Source organism: Eutrigla gurnardus, assembly GCF_963514095.1.
Source record: "Eutrigla gurnardus genome assembly, chromosome: 19".
In the NCBI taxonomy this organism is placed as follows: Eukaryota; Metazoa; Chordata; class Actinopteri; order Perciformes; family Triglidae; genus Eutrigla; species Eutrigla gurnardus.
Window position 1 is genome coordinate 11,115,011 of NC_139930.1, and position 23,002 is coordinate 11,138,012.

General features: G+C 43.1%; 1 protein-coding gene across 8 annotated transcripts in view; it reads right to left on the minus strand.

The window, feature by feature from the left end:
* Positions 1-793: 793 nt before the first annotated feature.
* The window catches only part of rgs3a (regulator of G protein signaling 3a), a gene marked incomplete at its 5' end in the record, with an annotated part of 116,208 nt that continues 93,999 nt past the window's right edge, over positions 794-23,002 (minus strand). For 6 of the 8 annotated variants that reach the window (XM_084035788.1, XM_084035789.1, XM_084035790.1 and 3 more), the window contains 5 exons: positions 794-3,035; positions 3,180-3,346; positions 4,346-4,407; positions 5,506-5,607; positions 14,340-14,410. In XM_084035788.1, the coding sequence (XP_083891914.1) occupies positions 2,835-3,035; positions 3,180-3,346; positions 4,346-4,407; positions 5,506-5,607; positions 14,340-14,410 (603 nt within the window). In that variant the 3' untranslated portion in view covers positions 794-2,834. Of the gene's footprint in view, positions 3,036-3,179; positions 3,347-4,345; positions 4,408-5,505; positions 5,608-5,988; positions 6,347-10,021; positions 10,179-14,339; positions 14,411-23,002 lie in introns of those variants that run through there. The other 2 variants (XM_084035794.1, XM_084035795.1) reach the window with 2 other exon arrangements.

Genomic DNA, 23,002 nt, shown 5'->3' on the forward strand with positions numbered 1-23,002 from the left:
AGGATTAGGCGCTGTTACTACTGTTTCCAACACCGCTTCAGACTGATCCCCCCCCCCAAACTCAGACAAAAACACACACAGATCCTGTCATCCCAACCAAATAACCCGGCCAACACTTGGCCCCGTGTCACACTCGCTGGCTCTTCTTTTCAGAGCAACAAGGCCGCCGGAATCAAGACGAGTCGTGTTGTTTTGAGTCCCCATCTCCATAATACTCCACTATTTCAGATTGTTGACAAAAACAAAGGGAGTATGGGAGTTCATATTTGTTGGGTTCATATATGTTGTGCGTGAACTCCCATAGAAAACTGAAGAAACCATTGTTTCTGTCATTTTTCTATGTGAGTTCATACATGTTGTGTCAAACACCGGATCTTCCTTTCATAGTTCTGGCCATCATTTCTATTCGTAATGCTAAAAATGTCATACGGGACAGTAAGACAGGTTGTAAACAAGCAGACAATTTGGGCTTATTATCTAAAGTGTATTTGGAGGTAAAACTAAAATGTTGATAACAAGGTTAGTCGCCACGTTCAAGATCTCAAAGGTTAACTTGGTTTGTGTTGTTATTATTTCCAACACAAGTATGAACAGTGTATTGATGCTAAGCTAGCTTAAGGTATCAATCTTCTTGTCTCCCCAAGAAAATAAATAGGTTAATTTGGCAAAGTGTCAAACCATGATGGTTAGCTAACCCTTTAAGCAGCTTCATACAACTATGATGCATCAGTCGGTTTTGGCATGTTTGCATCTGCAATCGAACACTACAAGAAAAATCCAGAGACAACACGTCTAACTTCATCAGTTGGTTGGTTTATTTCTCATTAGCAATGACACCAAATGTACTCTACTGTTTTCACTTGCTATCACAGGAGATGCATTTTGAATTGTAAACAGTGAAAATGATAAAATGCATTTCTGAAAACTCCTTACAAGCAGTGTATGACCAGGGAAAAGAGCAGATTGGACCTGCTCTTGCTCACCTATTTTCTTCTCTTTTTTTTTTTTAAAACAATACATGTCATCTTATAGTTTTTGAGTCTCTCATATTTACATAGATACAGCTGGGTCCCATATTCACCAGCAGAGACCTATGGGTTTTTTGTTTTTTATTTGTTTTTAATGTGTTATCACATAGTTTTCTTAAAGAATTATATTTACAACCAAAATGTCCCCCAGCTGCCTGCTGCCGGGGGTTAACACAGTTAGAATCACTTGCTTAGAAGTCATTAAACTACTTATGGTTCTTGAAAGTTTACGTTGTAAGTCAACCTTATAGCGCTACGTTTGTTGTTGTTTTTTTTGTCTTAACAAATTAAGTTATTACAGAGCTCAAGCTGTTCGTCTTCCCCATAAAAATTCAAAATTATCCAAATAAATGGAACAAAACCAAACATAATAATAAAATAAAAAAACAATATTGCACTTAAAGTTCAGGACAGCATTGGACCTGTTTGGTGGTTAAGAGGAAAGTGAGAGCTTTTAGCTGAGTGCTTTAGAGGAGGTGCGGGTGTCTGTAGAAGCATCCAGCAAGTTAATCTAAATAAATAGGCAAACTTTTGTACAACATGAAACATCTTTTTTTCTCTCCTCCCGACTAATGAAACGAGCAACCTCTTGTGTATTGCTCAGTAGAACTGGTGAGTGCAGGTTGCAACCCTAAAGCATATAAAAACAGTGAGTGTGTAGAAAAACAGAAGATAAACCAAGCTGGAACCGGTCATGGCAATGTCCTGAGAAAGCTTCCTCGATTAGTCCAGAATGAGCTACAAATGTTAAAGGAAATGTTGTTCGGCCGCACGGACGATTTCTTCTTTTTTTCTTCTTCTTCCGTTTTTCATTTCTCGTTTGAAACAGTCTTTGGAGACAGGAAGCAAGTCGTCTTTTTTCTTCCATTACTGGCTTTGAATGTGACTTCCAATGTCTTTTAATGTGAGAGTGACACATATCTGCGTTTCATCACAGCTCCAGTCTGTCCGTTATTTATACATTTGTGTTCTTTGCCCGTCGCTGTCTCCGTCTTTGGCCCGGTCGAACGTTTTTCCATAGTCTTGGGATGAAACTGAAAACAGTGAAAGCCGTTTACAGAAGCTTTTGAGAGGGTATAGGTGTTTAACAGAGATGGGTGTCAAACACAGCCATAATGCTAGCTTTCTTTCAGACGTCTTGTTTTTCCCCCTCCGTCATGCAGTTCGGAGCCTGATTTTTAAAAAAAGGGAAAAAAAGAAAAGGACTTTGTGTCGTACCGACAGCTTAGAAGTGGCTTCACAGAGAATGTTGTGGAGGAAAAGGAGGGGATTTAAAGTGGGAGTTTTAAAAGGAAATTAAGGGGAGGGGGGGGAAAGTGACAAAACAGTACCGGACTGTCTTCATGTCTGCAGTTTTTTTCTGAGCAACCCCTCCTTTTCTCCAGTACAACTGGACAAAAGCTTCAAAACACGAGCAAAAGACTGACACCACAAAAAAAAAAAAAGATGGACAGTGATCAGACAAGCGTCCAGCTCCTGCTCCAGCCCTCGCTTGTGGGCTTCTGTATTTTTAGTAACATCCATCCATCCATTCATCCATCCATCCATCCATCCACCTGGTGACTGTAAACTACATTCCTTTGCAGTGCCACAGCTTTGTCCTCTCACACTAACAACAACAACAAAAAATCATAGTGGACAGGATGACATACACAAAAAAGTCAATGTAAAAAAAGGCAAACAAAGACCCTCACATCGCACCCACCCACTCTACTTTTTTCAAGTCTGACCCTTGTTTTCTCTCTCATCATCATCATCATCATCATCATCATGTTTTCTCTTCTTCTTAGATCTGTTTCTGGTCTCTTATGAAGAAGATGAAGTCGGAGTGGAGCTGGCCTTTTTTTGGTTGATTAAGTCCACGTAGAGTTCTGAACGCAGGAAGCGGGGGTATGAGTCTTTCTCCATCAGCCCGTATATCCGCCTCTGCGCTAGGTCGAAACAGGAGCGCGTCACATTCTGCAGGTTGTCCTTAGTGTGATCTCTGGTGTACGAATCCAGGTTTACCTGCAGAGGGAAACAATCAAACAAGGAAAGTATAACGTCACGCTGTTATTTTGAAGAAACAGCAGGAGGGAAAATGCTGTTTTTCTTCTCTTGGGCTGTTTTGATGCCATTCTTTCACCATGTGTTGCATGCATCCTCACTCACCTCTTTACAAGACTGGATGGCGATGTATTCCGCAAAGATTTTCTTGGCTTTTGAGGCCATCTTGGACTGCGACTTGATCTTCTTGTATTCCTCACACGCCAGCCAGAATTCCAGATTCTCCTCGCTGAACTCTGTGCGCAGGAAAGCTCTGAACGCTGCCAGACCATCTGAGGGGAAACAGAGAGGAGGAGGAAGAGAATAAACAAGAGGAGAGTTGACTTGAGTGCCATGGCAACCTCACAGCCCAAGCTCTCCTTGGAGTTTCAGCGCCTAAAATAGCTCTGTGACGGCCTTTTTGAGTCATGTGGTTTGAAGTGAGACATAAAAAAACCTTACAACGCGCCGCATATTCAAGTCCTCAACATCCTTTAAGTGACATCACCCACCCTTCAGCATGACATCTATACGTTCCCCTTTACACACACTGTGAATGGACAAAGGCATGACTGTTTTAGTGAAAGGACTTATACTGGCCCTTAGGGGCATTTCAAGTTTCAGGCCAGTTAACGATTTGAGGAAGAAGGCATCCAGAAGAAAAGAATAGCAGGAAGCCGCGTCCACCCACAACTACCGTCTGCACCTTTCCGTTCCCATGAATCACCCACGCTGATAAGCAGAGCCAATGCAAGCGGTCATCTCTTACCTCATTCTGGTAAGAGGTGCAAGAGAGGAAAGAGGGGGGGGGAGACTAAAGAGGCCAACAGAGCCGAATGAGGAACAGATGTAGCGCTGGCTCTGGATCAGCTTTTAAAAAGGGGGAAAAAATTGCCATTGAATTGTGGGAAATAAAAATAGCAGCACACTTGCAGGTTGCTTGAATTAGTCTCCCCTCTTTCTCTCTGTGTAACGCATTGACTCTGTCCATTGGGATTAAACTTGATGCAAGCTGCCCGTTCACTGCAGCGCTGTGTGTGTGTGTGTGTGTGTGTGTGTGTGTAATCCATGTATCAGAACATGCATATTTCCTTTGCTCACCACCCTCCCCCACCACCTCATGCAAGCACCGTATGTGTGTATTCAGCCGCTGTCAAGGATCAATATTGCACTAAATCGTAGCAAACACATGATCAAAAAACAAAAAGACAGATGGTTCCCACGTATGTAAAGGAGGGAGAAAATAAATAAATTAAAAAAAGGTAAAAGAAAAAGAAGTAAAAGTTACTTACATTTGTGTGTGAGCAGCTTGTCAAGTGAGTCCCCCCATTTCAGTGCTTCCTCCGGGGTAGGCCTGCAGATAAAAGCGGAGCGATTCTTTAACAAGCCCATCTCAGCCAGGTTTCTCATTGTGTGACCCATCCGCAGAACTTTGTCTATGCTGGGTCGACGAGTGGAAACGAAGTAGGTAATTCCTCTCTGCTGCCTCCTTCCACTCTAGTCTAGCGTTCTTCCCCTCTCATGCGGTTCTGCTTTGTGAGAGCTCGCAGCACTGAGAGCCATGAGTCTATCTGCTTCACCCTGGTGGGGGTTAGGCTTTTATATTCCCACTGAATGCAACTTGAAAGGCGGGAGGGGAGGAGCTCCGGTTAGCCAATGGGAATGTGCTATCAGGTTTAGAGGCCAGTGTCTGTCTGCCCCCTGCTGCCTCTCATCTGTTTCTGTACCCTGCTGTAAAGCTCAGTGTAATCCACATCCGAGGCCTTTTCTGACTCAGTAGAAAACAAATGCTTGGTAATTTCAGCTTTTTAGTGGGTTTGGTCATTTTTCTGATAGTGGATTTGCCCATTAGCGGACATTCTGACTTCTAGTCTGACAAATCAACAAAAAACTACATTTACTCTTCAAATGTTTTTATTTGGTTTCTCTTACTCTTGTGTCTTTTAGAACATGCATATACAAATATTGCATGTATGTGTTGAAGCAGCTGCTTGGCAAAGTCATCTATACTGTCGGACATTTATTATTCCTATTGTTTTAAAATGTACATAGCAAATAGCATATATAGCATTTTGTTAGCATCCTGTGAAGTCATTTGAAATCATCAAAGTACAGGCATGGGAGAATGGAAACAGTCCTATATCTAATATATCAATATCTTTCCCTGTTATTTTATCGATGATATTTGACTACATTGAATACATTGGATTTCATTTTCTTTTAGATAAATAAAAAATCCAAACAGTTTCCTATCCCTCCTTCAGACGTGTCATTCTTAAACCAGCATGCTCTCATTCGCTTTATTAAAGCCTCACATTACAAGCACACTCCCATCCACGCTGCTGCCCACATGTCTGTCTTCCAAGGCCAGGTCATCACACGTCGAGGCAAGACCCGGATCACAGTCTCACACACACCCACATGCACATGCTGCCAGGAAGTGGCCACTTACTTGACTGACTTCATAGATTTGTCTAACTTGCTGGCTGGGTTACTTCCTGGGGATTCATTCCTCCTCCGCAGGAAAGCCAGCCGATTCTTCATGTCTTTGGCCCTGGGCGAAAGTAAGAGAGAGAGAGATAGAGAGAAAGAGAGAGAGATGGCAAGAGAGAGAGAGAGGGGGGGGGGGGGCAGAGGGGGAAGAGTTTGGCAAGAGGGGGAAGATTTATGAATACAGAAGGAGGCAATGGAGGGGGGAACGTTGAGGCAGGACAAGGAGGAAAATGGAAAATGGATGAAAGGAATGATAAAGATAGAGGAGATGGACAAAAAGAGACACGGGAAGAAAGTGTGTTGAGTCCGAGTCCAAAATCCACAATTAAAACAATCCAAGGCACGGGAATCACCAATAATGTTCTTCAGCACTGTAAATCCACATGAAACCAAAAACCCACAAAAGCCCGAAAAAGATGGAAATAAATGGTGCGTTGTGTACATTTTAGTCTTCAGCCAGGTGTGTCGGTACGGCGGGACAGAACTTTTCCAAACGGCGGCCGTGAAGCTCCCTTTCCTTCGCTCCGTGTCAGCGCCTCGCCTGTCAATCTAATCTCTCTCGCAGCCTTTCCTATAGATGTGTCCCTGGCAGGTTCCTCGGCAGGGACTGAGCGACTGTGGCAGTGAAGGAGGAGAGAGACTCAATCCTCACTCCTCTGTTTCATTACGCCATTCTCCATGTGCCTAGAGGGGTTGCTGAGAGGGAGCTGACCCAGGGCCGAGGCAACAGGGCACAGTGACCTCCTCGCTCCTCTGCTTCCCTCCAGCAGCAGCATCCAAAATCCTACCCGACCGCCCACTTCACCTGTTTCACCTTCCTCCAACCATCACACACACACACACACACACACAGCTGCACATGCGCCACCAGAAATCTCACACAAGGTGATACACTAATCCTCGGTCCCCATGGGCTCCTTCAGAATCCTGCGCATTTCCCACAATCCCATGGTGCGTGTCCTGGCTTTTCCCGACCTGGACCACGTGCTGCCTCATTGGGATGTGACCTCACTCAACACCCATTTCCTGAGTCCCTGCTTTTGATTTCCACTGTGGATTGGCTGGCCCCGCTAATAATGCAGCGCGGCAAGTGTGCGCTCGCCGGCCCTAATCACTGCAAGCTGTGCCACCGCCAACCAACAGCCCCCAGGAGAGCATGCACACCTCAAATTAAGAAACAAGACTTCCAGTAATAGACATGCACACACAAGGGGGGACGGAAGAACGCGCAACCGCGGTATTAGCACAAACACTGTACTGGAATATACTTGAATGAACGCCCACACACACATTTCAAAGAAACATCCCTGCACCTGTGCCAACTCATGCCCACTTCACTGGTGCTTTCCGGCCAGACACAGGTGTTGGAAAACTCCCAGTCCCACCAGTGTGTGCATGTCGGTGTGAAGGGAAGTGTGAGGGAGATAATTTATGCATGCGTAAATGCGCTGTGGTCACACAGCTCGGCCGCCCAGCTGAACAGAGGACGCAGTCAGACGTCTGATGTGAGTTTTTCCAAACTGCCACAGGACAGGAGAGGTCGAAACTTGCCCGTACACATGACACAACATGAGCTGTTGGAAGCAGCAGCTGAATAGCTCCTTTAAAATCGGGACGAGTGTGACTTTGTGGGCGTGATAACTTGGGTGCAGATGGTGCAGCTTACTTTAGTCAACGCCGAGGCCTTGTTTTTTAGGTCTGGGAAAGTAGAGCTGCCAAATGAGAGGCTTAGAAAACGAATGTACGAGCAAAAAAATGGCAAAAGTAAAAAGCATGCATTGGATCTCAAAATAGATATGTAACTTTTTTTTCTACTTGAATTGAAGGGAAACATTCAAAATAAAAAAAATAAAAAAGAGATTGAATTTAAAGGACAAAACTAATTTCAAAACACCTAATCCGAAGGAATATCTACGTGTTGACGCAGCATCATTTGTGGGGATGATTCATCCAGTGATTGGGATAACATACGTGTCCTGTATGAAGCAGGCTTAAACCAGATGCCGGACAAAATTCAGGCCTCTCTTTTCATTGGAAACATCAGGGTGCTCTAGCTCACACTTGCCAGCCTGAAGGACATTATTACCCAAATAAAAACCCTCTTGCTCTTAAATAAACTCATACGATCAGAGCAGGATTCATTAGATCCTTCTATTTTTAGCTTGCACTCAAGGCAATTAGGTCTTGTGCTGAGCATGTGTTCGCTAAACGCCTCCGTCTTGCCAGCGCATGTGAGGAAAACCGGTATTTTATACGGGCTGGAAAATAGTTTGTTGGCCTGACAAAAGACGCTTTATTATTTATGTCTGGTTTTATACAAGCTGAGCCTGCGTGGGTATGATGCGACAATGATGTCATAGAAACAGGAAATGTATGTTTCTACCCTGCCACCATGTGGGTTACAACGGACACTGCTGACACAAACGGTTGACATTTTCATTCAATGATTATTATTTTCAGAAACTCAAATACAACACCGGCTCACAGCCTCGTTTAAACCGCTTCACGCTGCCAACGCTGACGGCAGAAACACCTGTTTTTCTGTAAGACTGCATGTTTTGTAGTGTGTCATTCTGTAAGGAGGTGTGAGAAACCAAACTGATGGAGCCAAAAATAAAATTGCCTGTGTGGTTATTAGCTCAATGGGAGTCAACAGCAACTCCAACTTTAACTATAATACTCCTCCCTCAATGTGGGAAGACAGACCCTTTACCCTTTGAACAGAGTCAATCAGGGAACTCCTGTCATGTCGTGTCCTCCAGACGTAGATTTGATTTGGTGTGACAGAAAAGATTTGCAATATCTGCTGCCAAACTACAAATAAAGGCAAACACTCTTCAACTCTAAACCCTTAACTCAGCCTTCTACTTACCGCCTTGGCCAGCAACTGCAGTTATGGATATTTCTGTATCAGTTTTTGATGATAAAAAGATGCCAAGTGGTCTTGTACTTGAGTCTATTTCTGGAGCAACATCATTAAGAATGATACTGGACCCGGCGCTCTTTGCACCTCTGCTCTTTATGTGCTAAAGGCACTTCTCACAGTCGCTCCCTTTGAGAACCTCTGTATTTAAAGTTGATACTTGCTAATCGCTCTCCCAGCTCTAACACCATTAGCATGGCGCTGTATCACACTCCATTTGATGTATCACACACAGTGACCTCTGCACACAACTAAATCTGCTTAAAGACTGACACATGCTCTTTAAAGGATTATCAAATTAGGATGATCGCCGATCGAACACACACAGACATGCAGCACACACACCTGTGTGTCTGCGTAAAGAGAGTGAAGGAGCGATAGGTCTTTAACTCCACATACTCTTTATTCCCTCTTTGCTTGGCTCACATTAGATGCACTAATAGCACCCCGCTGGCTATTCCTGGTGTTCTGAAAAGTAGGCCGCACTCCCAGGGAAAGGCTCTGGGAGCACACGGCCGAGAGCTGCAGACAGACACACTGCAGATCACAATGTACCATACAAGCGCAAGCCACATCAGGTGCCCCACTTCATTCCACTTTTGGTGTTTCGCTAGGCGAGGCTTTGTTTCCCACGACGACGGGAGTTCAAAATCCTAACCCGTGAGATTCGGGGTGCATCGCTGAGTACAAGAGGAGGATTTGAAATACAGATGGTGAGAAAAGCAGTCCAAGGTTCATGAATGTTTTCATTCCCTCCGCCACTTTCTATTTACAGAAGGCCGTGTGCATGCGAGTGAATGCAGCACACACTCAAATAGCGCGATTGTGTGTGAGCGGCTCTGTTTGTGCATCTGTGTCCGTGTGAGTGTTACAGGTCAAGGGTTGTGTCAGTGTGTCGGTATCAATTCAAACAGCGTTTATACTGTTTGGGCGCTGTCTAAAAATATATGGGAACAATCCGTGAGTGTTCTTTCTTCACAGACAAAACAGTCCGGAGCTGTGACAAATACATCCGAAAACACGAGACACAGGAACACAATGAGAGAGAGGAGGCGCCTCATAACGAGAAAAAGTCACTCTGTCATATTCCTAGAAGAACAACGGAGAGGGGATTTGTCCTAAATTCCATCCATAAATATAACACTATCTCATTCACAGTCTCCCTTAATCGGGAGCAGAAAAAAAAAGAGCTCTATTTCTGAGCAAAAGCACCTTCCTAACCACGAAGACCACATGAGCAATCCTATTCCTGAAATCCAGGCTGCGTATAATAAGAAAAAGGGACAGCCTCAAGTTAGAACTTCAAGCTGCTTCCTCCAAAATAGTTTGAGCGCTTCAGCCTCATGGGGGTTTCTTCTCCCTCACTGCGACTGTCAAATGAGATCCACGTAGAGGTCAGATAGCTTCCTATACCAGCCTGAGAGCATCGATTCCTGTGGGACGCAAAACAGCCCCCTCCCACGCTTTTCCTTACCCACCCCGCTGACGTTTCTAAGTCCTGATAATCGAAGTGCACACACACACAAACGCGCATCCACTGCCTTGCTCTTACCTTTCCAGGTACTTCTCCGAGAAATCGACCATAGTGTGAAACATGGGTGCCAGCCTGTGCGCGGGTTCACTTGGTTTGTGTGGAAATAAGACTGCATGTAAGCGTTTGTCAGGAGTGCCGGTGCTCGGGGCCCAGGGGTTTGTTTGACAATCACATTCCTCTAAACCCTGAGAAGATGTGGGGGAGCTTTATATAGTCCGGGGGTCTAGGGGAAGGCGGACCCGGGGCTCACCCAATCACAGCGCAGTGTTTAGAGAGGACAGATTCCTTCCAGTGGACAGGACATTTCTATTTTTTTTTTTTTTTTTTTTTTACGGTTTAGTAAGTGGAGATGCCATTTGTCTTTTTAGCAAAAGAAGGGACTTGACTACTGTAATGATGTTCATCTGTCCAAGATGACACACACTGGTAGCTTTGTTAAAGCTGCTAAAGGCTATTAGAAAGACTTAAATAATGTGTATAATGAGAAAATATCATAAAATCTCTCTTCCTGTAGTTTCTGCACTGGATGATTGCCACATTTTATTTTACTGGAACGTTTTAAGCAACTACACGTGTAGTATAGAATAAAATAATATCCTTACATCCTCAGTCAAGAACTAAACATTGATGAAATATAATTTTAATGTGGCTCCTGTTCCTTTAAATATAATGTCAGAGAGACTAGCCATGTTAAACATGGAATCATAACACCAACTAGAAGTACTAATGCTTGATTCCTGCTCGTTTGTTGGTTGTTTACATCCTGGCTAATTGAGCCCAGCTGGCGCAGGTAGCCCTGAAGATGCTAGCTATTAGCCCTTTTTACACAGACGATTCCGCCGTAATGGTGAAAAAGGGCGAGTCAAAATATGCCGCAGACCGGAGCGTTTACATCGAACTTTGTTCGTGGCGTAACGCCGCAACAATGTTTGCGTTTAGATAGCACGCGGCGTTGCGGAACGAGTGAGACGTCACACGGGCGGCCGCCGTCTCGTGGACTCGTCGGCCGTGTGACGTATTCAATGCACATCGGAAATTTGATTAGCTCGATGCAGCAAAACAACTACGAAAGGTGAACTTTTACTCGTCTCTCATATTGACACGACTTTTCAACCGCAAGTCAAGTTGTTGTGCATCATCAACATGTTGATACGCATAAAGGCGGCCTCATACGAGCAACTACCTGCGTTTTATCTGCTTCGGGTCTAGTTTTGAGCTCGTTAAACCCGTCGGCTTCGTGTCGTCACGTAATATTCGGTAACGCCTTTCCGCCTCGGCGAGCGTTTAGACTGAGGACGGGGCGGAATAACGGGATACTCCCGCAACGTAAAGGCAATGTAAAAGGGCCTATAGCCTACAGCGTCAAAATGTAAAAAGTCCAACAACGTTGAAAGACTGTAAAGCTGAATGGGTGGATCTTTTAAATCACTTTATTGCCTGATCACATACAACATACACATGAACGTGTTTAGAAATGCTGTCAACGGTTGAAATCTGACGCTCAGCTATAAAAGTGGGACTGATGAAGAGATCCATTCATATATATTGCCTTCTGCAGTTTTAATCACTGCAGTATTAATATTGTTATCCCAATAAATGCATCCGTCAACAACTCACTTTTCTGCATGCTACTCCGGAGCACTGGCTGATATAGCTTTATGGCTTTATTGCTACTTGTTGGAGGATAGGAGCATAGTGTTGCAGGGAACACAACACCTGGACCGAGTAAAAACAAAAGGTGATAATGGAGGGGGGAGAGGCAGACATAATGTGGACAATTTCAGGAAAACAGCTGTGCTGGATCCGCAGGAAGTAACATGGAAGGAAAAAAAAGTGTAGGACGTGAGTAAATGTAAAAAGGTATATTACAGGGGGAAAGAGCAGGAGAGTGATGTTGTTAATGATGCAAGAGAGTCAAAGTGCTTTGTTGGCGAGAAAGTTTCAAATAGAACAGATGTAATGTGCTCTTACATGTATGTACCATTTCACCTCTAAGTGAAAAACCCCATCGATTTTCTCCTTCTATGGGTGATTACGTTGCGTATTGCGATCCGTTCCATTCGATCTTCCTGTCACTAATGATGATTGAGGTGATGAAGGGTAGAAGAAGAACAGTGTTTACAGTGATACTACCACTAATTAGACTGAAACCACAAAAGTGTGATGTAAACATTCAAAGTTGCACACGCAGCGGGAGAGGGAGATGGTTTGCAGTGTGGCATGCTGGGGGAAAAAATGATGGAAAGTGGGTCATATACCGCAAGATGAAAGAATCTTCGCACGAGATCAGGCTCATGACACTGAGCGTTTCATGGAAACATGGGAGCCAGAAGACAAGAGTGTAAACATGTAGATGTGTGACTTCTCCTTGTGATCGTGACGAATGACGACAGGAAGGCAGTTTGTCTACAGGAGCTAGAAACTTTTCTGCTAAGCAGCCCTCGTCACTGTCACAACAATGCAGTACAGATGCGCCTTAAATAGTCTCTTTAAGGTAATTAGCACTGCACCAGGCAAGGCATTCAGATATTTACATTGCAACCAATCCACATCTTTCACAGAAGAAAGAGGCTGCACTAAAAAGTGAATGGAGTCTACCAGAGCCAACAACTCTCTCAAAAACGGGGATTAATGCAAGTGAAGAAGAACAACAGAGGGTCTAAATGGGGATATTAAAAAGGAAAATACATTTCACAACCCCTAATTTTCTTAAATGTCTCATCCCACATGAAAATAAAATATGAAATGTAATTGAGGAGTAAAAATAAATCTATTGTTATTTGCGGTAAACCAGTCTCGACACTCGAAATGATTTACTGTATTCGAAAATTGCAGGTTTTCATTTAGATTTGATTGTCTGGAAAACAAATAAAAATCCAGAGTGGTGACGGAGTGTTGTGCAACATCAGATGAGCTAGCATTGTGATTCATGTCCATTTACCTACTGCTAGAAAGCAAATCACTGTTTGCCAACCATGACCTGTGATCTATGTCAACTAATGCTGTCATGCTGAGTTGTTATGTGTGGCCATGCCTCAAATTACTATCTCATTTGTTATCTTGTGTATCCGGTTTTAAGTTAAACAGAATGAAATGACTCCTTGTTGAAATCAATATGTGACATAATGAATCACTGATTGCTCTTGTTTGTATGTTATAAACAACCACATACTCCAGATTTTAAACTCAAATAAAGGGGGGGGGGGAAATTCTGTATGCCTGAAACATCAATGCAGACAGGTAGTCTGTGTTTTTAATGTTAAAAAAGCTGCTCTGAGGCTGTTTGCAACCGCTGACAAGTAAAAGCAATGCACTCAAACTCGGGGAAAAGTCTGTGGAATCTTAATCACTTAATCTACTGGTTAACCAAACAGCATAAAAACATGGCTCGTGCGGAAGAATCAGGGCGGCTATCGGGGCAGCCACAGTGAGTGGTTTCATTGTCCTCGCGGCGTGAAATGTGCTTTCATCTTTGATGAACAGGGGCACGAATAAGGCTCATTGAACAGCTGATGAATCACCGAGGCGTCGACGCACACCCAAACAAACACTCTTCCCTCTCAACACACACTTTACTGCTCACACTGCTGAGACTGTGGCACACATATGGTACCGCACTCGGCGGCGGCACACATCATTTACCACTTAATTAAGCAGATGACGATCAGCGTCGGATGATTAGCTTTCACAATTACCTTAAGCCTAAAACGTGCTCCCGCATTTCTGTTCCCGCTCTGTGAACGTGTGCAGGTATCGCACAGGCTGCGACGACCCATTTTCACTCCCCCTGAATTCATTTCAATTAAATGAACCAAAATAGAGAGAGAGGGGTCAAGGTTTTAAACGTATGGTGTGGATATGTTCATCCTCTGTCCACTAATCCAATTACATCCATACTAACACCACCTCCTGATGTCTCAATTAACCCCCCATGTGCTGAGACAGGTCATGAACATTCACCAAACTAGTCAAAGACTCCCTTTAAAATAATGGATGTTAAAGCAGGAGTGTGAAATTTGTACCCTTTTACAGAATAGACGCGTTGATTGAATTTGCATTCAAATAAAAGGCTGATGACTGAGCATTGAAAGCAGAAGCGTTGCCTGCCATTGTAGTTGTCAGGCCCACCAAAGATTGATCTCTATCCCTCCTCTTACACATAAATAATGAATGATTATTTTTTATTCTGAGCCTAAAAAATAGAACACTGCTTTCCTAAACAATGTTTTAATATCTTTACAGGTTAAAACCCATTTTTAGGAGAAGAAACAGAGGGGGAAACTGAAAATAAAAGCAGACAGGAAACACACACACAATGATTTATTTGAGTACTTACAGGTTCTTGGATTTCTTCTTCTTTGTTCCTTCGGGGCTGACCTCGCAGCTACAGGGGGATCCGGAGCTCAGCTGAGGGGAGATGAAGGAGAGCACACACTGCATCATCCACCCTCCACGCAGAAAGAGGGCCCTGTAGCCTCATGCAGATACTGCAGCTAACTTGAACTAGCTCCACCAGGCAGTGACCACGTAAAGTGTCTGGTGCTGTAAACTAGCGAGTCCTGAGGGTCCGCTCTGGCTACGCTGAGACTAGTCCGGTCCGTGAAACACAAAGCCAGCCACAAAAAAAATTACGAATCCACAGCAGCAGTCCACAGTGTAAATCCCACAACGCTCTCGGAGGTGTGTGTCTGAATCCTGCTCTATAAAACCCCTCTACTGACTGTGTCTGCAGCAGATGGTGTTTGTAAGCAGGGTACAACAAAAGTAAGGAAAATCTGTGAGAGCGGGAGAGTGTGACGGACTCCGGCTGTTGTTTCTGCTGGCCTCCAACTGTGCCCCAGGTCTGAAGTGTTGAGCCAAGACCCCCAGGTCTCACATTACACTTTCTGCCAACCCACCGCTCTCATTGGTTCAGAGGGAAAAGGGAAGTGGCTGCAGGGTGGGGAAGGGGTCAATCTCCACTAATCTGATGGCCCGAGGCTGCCCCATTGTATGTGTGTGTGTGAGGCTCTAAATAATGAGCCATTGTATTACAGGAACAGTTGAATCGGAGCTAGATACTGGCCACAGCTGGTAACGCACGGTGTAATGTTAAGTGTTTGTGGGACCCGGTTTCGACCTTCAGAGTAAGGACACTTTTTGACTGGCCTTCGCTTCTCCAAGGTTCTGAGGTTAGAGTGACACTCTATCCCAAAACACTCGCCCCCCCTGCAAGTCGGCTGTAAAGTTTGTAGTTTCCTCACTGAGAGAGCAACAGCTTGAATTCCAGAAACATCTCCACCAAGTTATTTAACACAATTCTAAACCCCTTTTTTACCGCTGGAATCCCATGTGGCTGACTTCACGCTGCCCGCAGCTGCTGTTCTCCATCACAGAGGAAACTACTTACTTTTTACAGTCACCTTTCAAAACCAGGCAGAAAAAAAACATATGATTCCGAGTAGTACCCCTTCAAAGTCAGACATTCAGGGAAATACTACGATCGATACAAGGTTCAGGCTTAATGCTAAGCTACGCTAATCCTATCCTGACTGAAGCCTCATATTTAACAGAAATGTATGAAATTGGTATCAATCTTCTCAGCTCACGCTCAGCAATAACATTAAGTAAACGTATCTCCCAAAATGTCTAACTACGAGGTAAAAATACTGACTACATGTACTGTATACTGTCCTCACCAATGTAATACCATAAGCATATGTGTTTTTGTGCGGATGTCTTGCATGCATACAGTGAAATTGTGTGGGCACATTGTATTTTGGGGACTATTATAGTATGTTAACAAAGAGGCTTATCCCCATGAGCAAACATATCCTGTTATACATCCATCCACGTTGAGCCACCGTACATAAACCAGCTGCACAAAGTAATATCCTGTTGTGCTTTTGCACGGTTGTTGAACCTGGTCAATGATGAAATTGCTCTATGAGACATGAATTCTAAAACATTACCACCGTCGCGGCTTTCTGTATGGGTGTGAATTGATTCATAATTTCTTCATTGTAAATTCAGCATTTGTATGAAATAAAATAACTGTATCGAAGACCCTGCTTCAGAGGAGACTTCTCAGATCACGTCTCACTACAACTCGTGGTAGTAGAAATGCATTTTTGAATTTTAAAAATGTCTAGGTTTCATTCACCAGCACAGCAGTGAAACTCCTCCTGACGGGGTTGTAAATCAATGCTGATGTGAGTGATTACAATATGTTAATGCTCTTTAACCTCAATGCAGCTTTTGATGCTGTTGATCGCATCCTTATTGAAAGATGTAATGGTTCCTCCTGATTAATCTTCCTAAATAATTGATGATGAAAACAATTCCCTATGAATGGCCTGCTCAGAGCCTTGGATCACAGCGGAGAGCATCTCTGCTGCATCCTTCCCTTTCATAACTCCGACTGGGTCTCGGATTGTCACGTTAGGAACCGACGCACTTGAGGCTTTCTGACTGGAGTCACAGTTGACTGTGAAAGGTGAATGAGGGTATGTTATGTAGGAGCGGCCTAAAAATAAGCACAAGCCAAGAGAAGGGACAAAATATTTTTAGAGCTGCTGTTTGATGGGTACAAAGACACGTCAAACTGTTTAGTGTGATTCTTTGTGTGTTTGTGTGGTTGTATCTATTTGTGTGATAAAGTATTCTTGCTAAACACCTACCATTTTACTCAAATGAGCACCTAACACTTGTTTCTATTTTTTCGCTCTTACTTTAAGAGATGTGTTGTTGTAAGACACTTTGGACAAAAGCGTCTGCTCAATGCCCTAAATGTAAATGTAGAATAAACTCATACGGTACTTTAAATTCAGAAAACTGCGCCAACCCTGGAAATGTTATGCAATTTAATATCCCCATTTTTTCACAGGGTGATTGAGAGAATCTTGTCAGGAGCAAAACAGCCCAGTCAGTCCGCACGCAGCCATCAGCCAGGCTTTCTGCTGAAACCTCAGAAAACAAATGGAAAACGACACAGACGTTCCCCCTCCAGAGACATATGTCCTGATGTAGCCCCTAGGACAGGATTATTCAGGGGTATCCGCAGACCAAATTATGCTGTGTGGCAATTGGACATCAGAGGGGGGATTGTCTGCCTGCTGGGTCAGCCTTTGTTCGACGAGCCGCCAGCATGTAAGGGCTGGATGCTCATTCACACCCGAGTGATATGTTCCAGCTGGATGAGATCCACAAACACACTCAGTGAAATGTGTCTGCTTTTTTTTTTGCTACAACTAGCTTTAGCAAGAAGCTAAACGGATACGTTTTTTTAGGATCATGATGTAAAGCATACTGACAGGCATAAATCAACACAGAGCCATCAACGACCACATCTGCCGAGCTATTAAAAGAATAACGTGGATGCCATCCAAACTGGAGCCGTGAAAAAGCTGTGGCTAAAGATAGATGGATCATAACAGAGAGTATGTTCTGAGAACTGAAGCACCTATGAAAGGCCTATACTTCATGACTGCCAAAGTAATAAGAGCTTTTTTGACATAAGAAAAGGTTTATTTTCTTTTGATTATCAGACTTCATGTGCAATAAACAAAGACGTCTCGGATCAGATTGTATCTATAGTATTACAGCGTCTATGTACAAGTGAGCAAATGTGCTGTTAAAAGAGCTAAATCTTCAGGTTCTCAGGTTTCTATGTTTCTCCCCCACCAGCCCCCTACACACAAAAAGAGACTTATACACACACACACACACACACACACACACACACACACACACACACACACACACACAGAGCCTGGCACTAACTAGTGGAGCCTAAAAAAGTCTGAGTCTTTTCTAAAAATAGCCTGTGTGTGTGTGTGTGCTCATGTGTATAGACTCCTCACATGCCTCACTGAAGACAGTTAAGAAAACACAGAATCTGCCAAAGACCACACGGCGCTATCGCCCCCCCGAGGCCTGGGATGCAGATGTTGACATGCCATTAAGGGATGTGGAATGGCTGTGCAGCTACACAGATAAAGGTTCAAACTGGCTGCATGTGTTTCACTCTTCTCTTAAGCCCTGATTATGCTTCCGCGTAGTGATCACGCAACGGCCACGCAACGGCCACGCAGTTGCTGGGAGACCGTGATGGTTCAGCGTTGGGTTTACGTGTCGAAATGCAATTCAAAGCCACACTATGTTTTTTGTAAAGACTGACCGACCGACCGAGAGGACGTAAGGGGTCTGCCCCCCTTGCGTTGTGTCGACGCGGAAGCATAACTCAGCCTTTAGACATTCCTACGGTCCCGTAGATGATCTTATACGTATGCATGCACGTGTGAAAGTAATCCAGCACGTTCCTGGCTATGCTAAAGTATGAGAAATGCACCATGAACTGGGAATGTGAAGAGAAGTTCAGAACACCAATGGGCTGCTATTCCCCAATCGGACAAGGACCACTCGCCCCTCTGTCTCAACAAACTGCACATTCTTCAGTCGTGCTCTGCGCTAACAAACACATCCAAGGGACAATATTCTAAACAGCTCTGAAACATTCTTGACCCAGACACCAAGACCTCCAACAACCTTAAACCCACCAGAGGTGGAGAAATGAATCTTATTCTTTGTGTATTTACACTTCTTCTCACCACCGTAACCCCTACTGCATTTCTTCACCAGGCCACCCTCGGGCCACTTCCTTCCTTCTCATTCCCCCGTTTCGTCCTTTGAAAACAAATCGACATGCTGGCGTCTGAACAATGTTCTGGGGAGCCAAACAATCTCCCATTTCATTGAATGCAGCCTTGGATTGGTACAAAATGTTAGACCCTAGTTTCCTGACATTGTGAGGCTCTGTGTGTATGTGTGTGTGTGTGTGTGTGTGTACCCCTTTAGGCTGACGCAGTAATGTCATTCAAGCTGACATCAAGACCCTGCTCCTGATTGCTCATCTCAGTTTCAATGTACTTGGTAAATAGCTGAATGCAGGTCGTTGCATTTCCTTTTCATAGATTGCCAAAGAAATGCTGTTTTAGCCCCTTTTCACACCATTACATTGAATTTCAATTCAAGTTTCAAGTGTACTGGTCTAATTATTTTCCAGTGATGTGTTCTGAGCTTGAGGACCCTTGTGTTAACAGTAATAACCGGGTATTTAATGTGGTTGAATGTGATTTAAACCTTATGTTCATGAGTGAAACTAATATCTGTGAGAAAACAGAGAGAAGCATTTGTTGGTTGAGGGTCTTCTCTTTGTTTCTACTTTCACTGTCAAAGAAATGAAAGAGAGGAAATAGACTTCACAACAGGATTAACCGAAGTCGCGTGTTCATCAGGACGTGGGAACTATAAAATGCAGGAGGAAATGATTCCCATGATTGTCTCCATGTGACTTTTCAAACCACACTGTGCTTTTCGCTATTTGGTATGCAGAAAATGAGGCTCATTATGGATCTCATTGTCAAAAATTCCTATTTGCACAGTCATAAGTAGTCACAAGAGCCATTAATCACTTACAAATATAGTCTATTTCAGAGTTTTAATATAATTTAATTCTCGCTTTTTTACTTAGAACAGTACCATTCTGTCTGCCATCTGCCTCCTTCTCTATATTCAATAATCTGACAATGAGCAATAGGCAACAGTAGGTTAGTTTGGCACGTAATGAGATGAGAATCACAGTCAGTTCTCACTCGCTGTTTTGTGTGTGAGCGTGAGGCTCATGTTAACAACTTATCAGGCTTCAGCATCCAACATGGCAGATCATTATTATATATAACAATGATATTAATTCAAATGAAATCAGTTTTATACTGTGGACTCAATCTTTCCATTCAAATCGATAGAATGTTGTACTGCAGAACTAGCGTACCCATCTACCTCCATCCTCACAGCACCCAGTAGCTTCCTGCTAAGAGGACATAATGAGTCAAACCTGTTAACACTCTCCTTGACGGAGCTGCGGAGCAGTGGCTCACCACAACCTCCCAGGCAGAAAAGCAACTCAAGTCCTGAACCCATAAAACACCAAACAAACTTCAACTATGTCATCATTACAGCCCGATGGATAATGTATCAAGTAAACCGAAACAATGGACTGAAATAAACAATGAAGTAGACACAAAACCCTGTAACTGTTAGGGAACAGGGCCTAGGGGAAAAGGGAGAAGGCAACTTTTTCACAGTCTGTATTGAATGCTTCTCAATTGGCACAAAAGCGGCTCCAAAATGTTCAGAGTGCCACAGTTTGGGTATGAGTTGAGAATTTAATGAGCTTTCCTCACCTAGAAAATGACTCTTATCTACTCCCGGATTCAGGTGAGCTGCACAGCTGTCTGTGGACAAAGACAGCTTCTTGCAGTTCATTTGGACAATGGCTCCTTTTACAAAACTGTGCCCGCTCTGCAGGAACAAGTTTATACAATGTACTCATGGATTACGCTCAATACAGAAAGAAACAGCTGCAAAAGTCATGATTTCGGACGTAACAACTGTGACAGCATTTGCTGCACCTCAAAACTCTAAAACCTCCCATAACTATATTTAAAAAAAAAACAGTTAAACAACTAATTAAACAACGCTTAAACAACTAATTAGCATCCTGGCTAAAAACTTGTATGGGGTGGCGTGCATTAAAAACCCCTGTGTAAAAAAATAAACACACTTCCATTTAGAAGGCGCTGCGGGAATGTTATCGCAAAGTCAGAAACCCTACGGTTTCCAGAAATTAAATGCTTTATCACGCAATTATATATTAAAGTTCTAAAGTAATATTCTAGTTCCTGCATCTGGCCAAACACATGCCTAACATGAATCTACAAAAATATAATTCTGCCATCTGTTTCTATGCTGGAGCTTAATAGCAAACCATTGGCATAACCAGTGTTAGTAAACCAAACAAATAACTGGACACAGCTTGCTTGCTTTTTTGATGATAATCTTTGTAATTTCTTGGCCTTGATGAGTGAGCACTTTCTAGTAGATCTTGGCCAGCGAGTTGACAGGAAAATAAAAGAAGGATAAAAACAGAAGACCGGGGTCTCTCTCCATGGGGCATTCAACAAACAATGGAGCCTTAATAAGAGCCAGAAACTACAACAAATGAGATAAAAGGTTTAATAAAGGCCCTCACTGATGTTTAAACAAAGAAATGTGGTAGAGAGATCACAGAACCAGATGCTGGACTCAGTGGGAGATTTTTTAATCATTACCAAACAATCAAATCCATATATGCAGCTTATGTCTGGGGTTTTCATGAGGCTATGATTAGGGTTCTCAAAATGTATGAATTCAGTATTTTTACAGGAGAGAAACATGACATTCAGAGCATTAATATAGCAGCAAATAACTATTTGCTAAAGTTATAGTGGAGTAATGTCTGTATAAGCAGAGAATTAAGTCACTTTCCCTCTGTGTGTGTTGTTATCCGAGCTTCTCCTTGCTCTGTTGACTCTCATATCTTGCACCTTTAAGGCAGTTTTTTTCAACAAATTATTCCTTTGTTTTATAAAAGCCATGAAAAACGTCTCTGATGTGTTTGTTTTCTCTGATTTGCCTCCATAACTGTTTTTCATGAGTAATTAAATAACTGCTTAGGTTATATGCTTTGTTATCATTTTCATTGTTTCTATTATATCAAAGGGAATATTGTTTCAACTTCCTTTAAAAATAAAAGGACATTTTGGGTGAAAATAAACTTGCGGTTGCAGTCGAGGGAGTATGATTTTGTGTGTGTGTGTGTGTGTGTGTGTGTGTGTGTGTGTGTGTGTGTGTGCGTGTGTGCCTGTGAGCTTGTGTGAATGACTGGCATCTGCTAACACACTGACACACAAAATACACACTTACAGTACAATGGCAAAACCACAATATTCAGTCATATCTGAAAATAAACTCTGTGACCCACAGACAGGATACTGACTCATTTCTACTCAAGCTACATATACAGATACAAAAGGGGCATTGTCTGCACGTTTGTGTGTGTGTGTGTGTGTGTGTGATTTTACCACACACCGATAGAGGGACCAGTGTGTGTGTGTGTGTTTTGTACTTGATCTGACTCTCCTCTGCCTCCTGTTATTCAGCACGGTCCAGGAGATGGCTGCTTCCTGCATAAGTACTTCCCATGTCGCAGGATGTTAATAAACAATGCTCATGCAAACGTCACTTCTCTGAGCTGCTCTGAAAAGCTGTCAGGTTACTCAGTCCTGGAACTAGTGCTATCTATTAAAAGGTAACTGACATTTTCTGACCAGCGGACGACCTTTCTGCTTGGAATTTTAATGACTGCAGAATCACACCGGCAGTTATGCACACCGGTCATCAGAAGCATCGATGGGCCAATGATTTCCAATAGGCTGCAGCCACAGTGCATGAATATATATTTTCTTTTAATGCTACACTTACTACATAAATTATATAATTTATTTTCAGTGGCTGACAGTTATGATGTTTTAATAAATTCCTGCAAACTGTTGTAGCCCGATTTCGAGGTTTCCTCGTTGGCAGACACTGTCAAAAAGCAATTAAGTAAGATGATGAATTTGTCAATTGCAATGATGACGCAAGGGTAAGAAAATATCTGTGATATATGTCCCTAATTTCTCCACCTATCTTGGGTTTTCTAGCGATAAAGATAAAGAATGTGCTAGCGAGGTCTTTTCTGTCAGTTTAATTGTTTTTGGTTTAACAGATTAGTTTTCATTGTGAAATCCAAATATCTTCGTCTTACAGTTGCACAGCTATTTATCATACAGTAATCCATCACTGTTGTATAATAAATAACTATTATATTGATCAAGTCGGATTGGACGTGCTTATAACCTGTGGTTATGGTAATGCTGTTGTGATACAGACATGATGTACAACATAATTCATCCATACATGTGTGTGTGTGTGTGTGTGTGTGTACAGAATGTACATGCCTCATGCTTAATTGCTGTACTGTTTTTGAACATTTATGTGTGTCAACATCATGACAGTGTTATTATGACTTGATGTCGCAACATGGGGCTGGTTGCCAATCACTCTGCAAAGTCCACTCCCATTCAATCCCTGTTGACA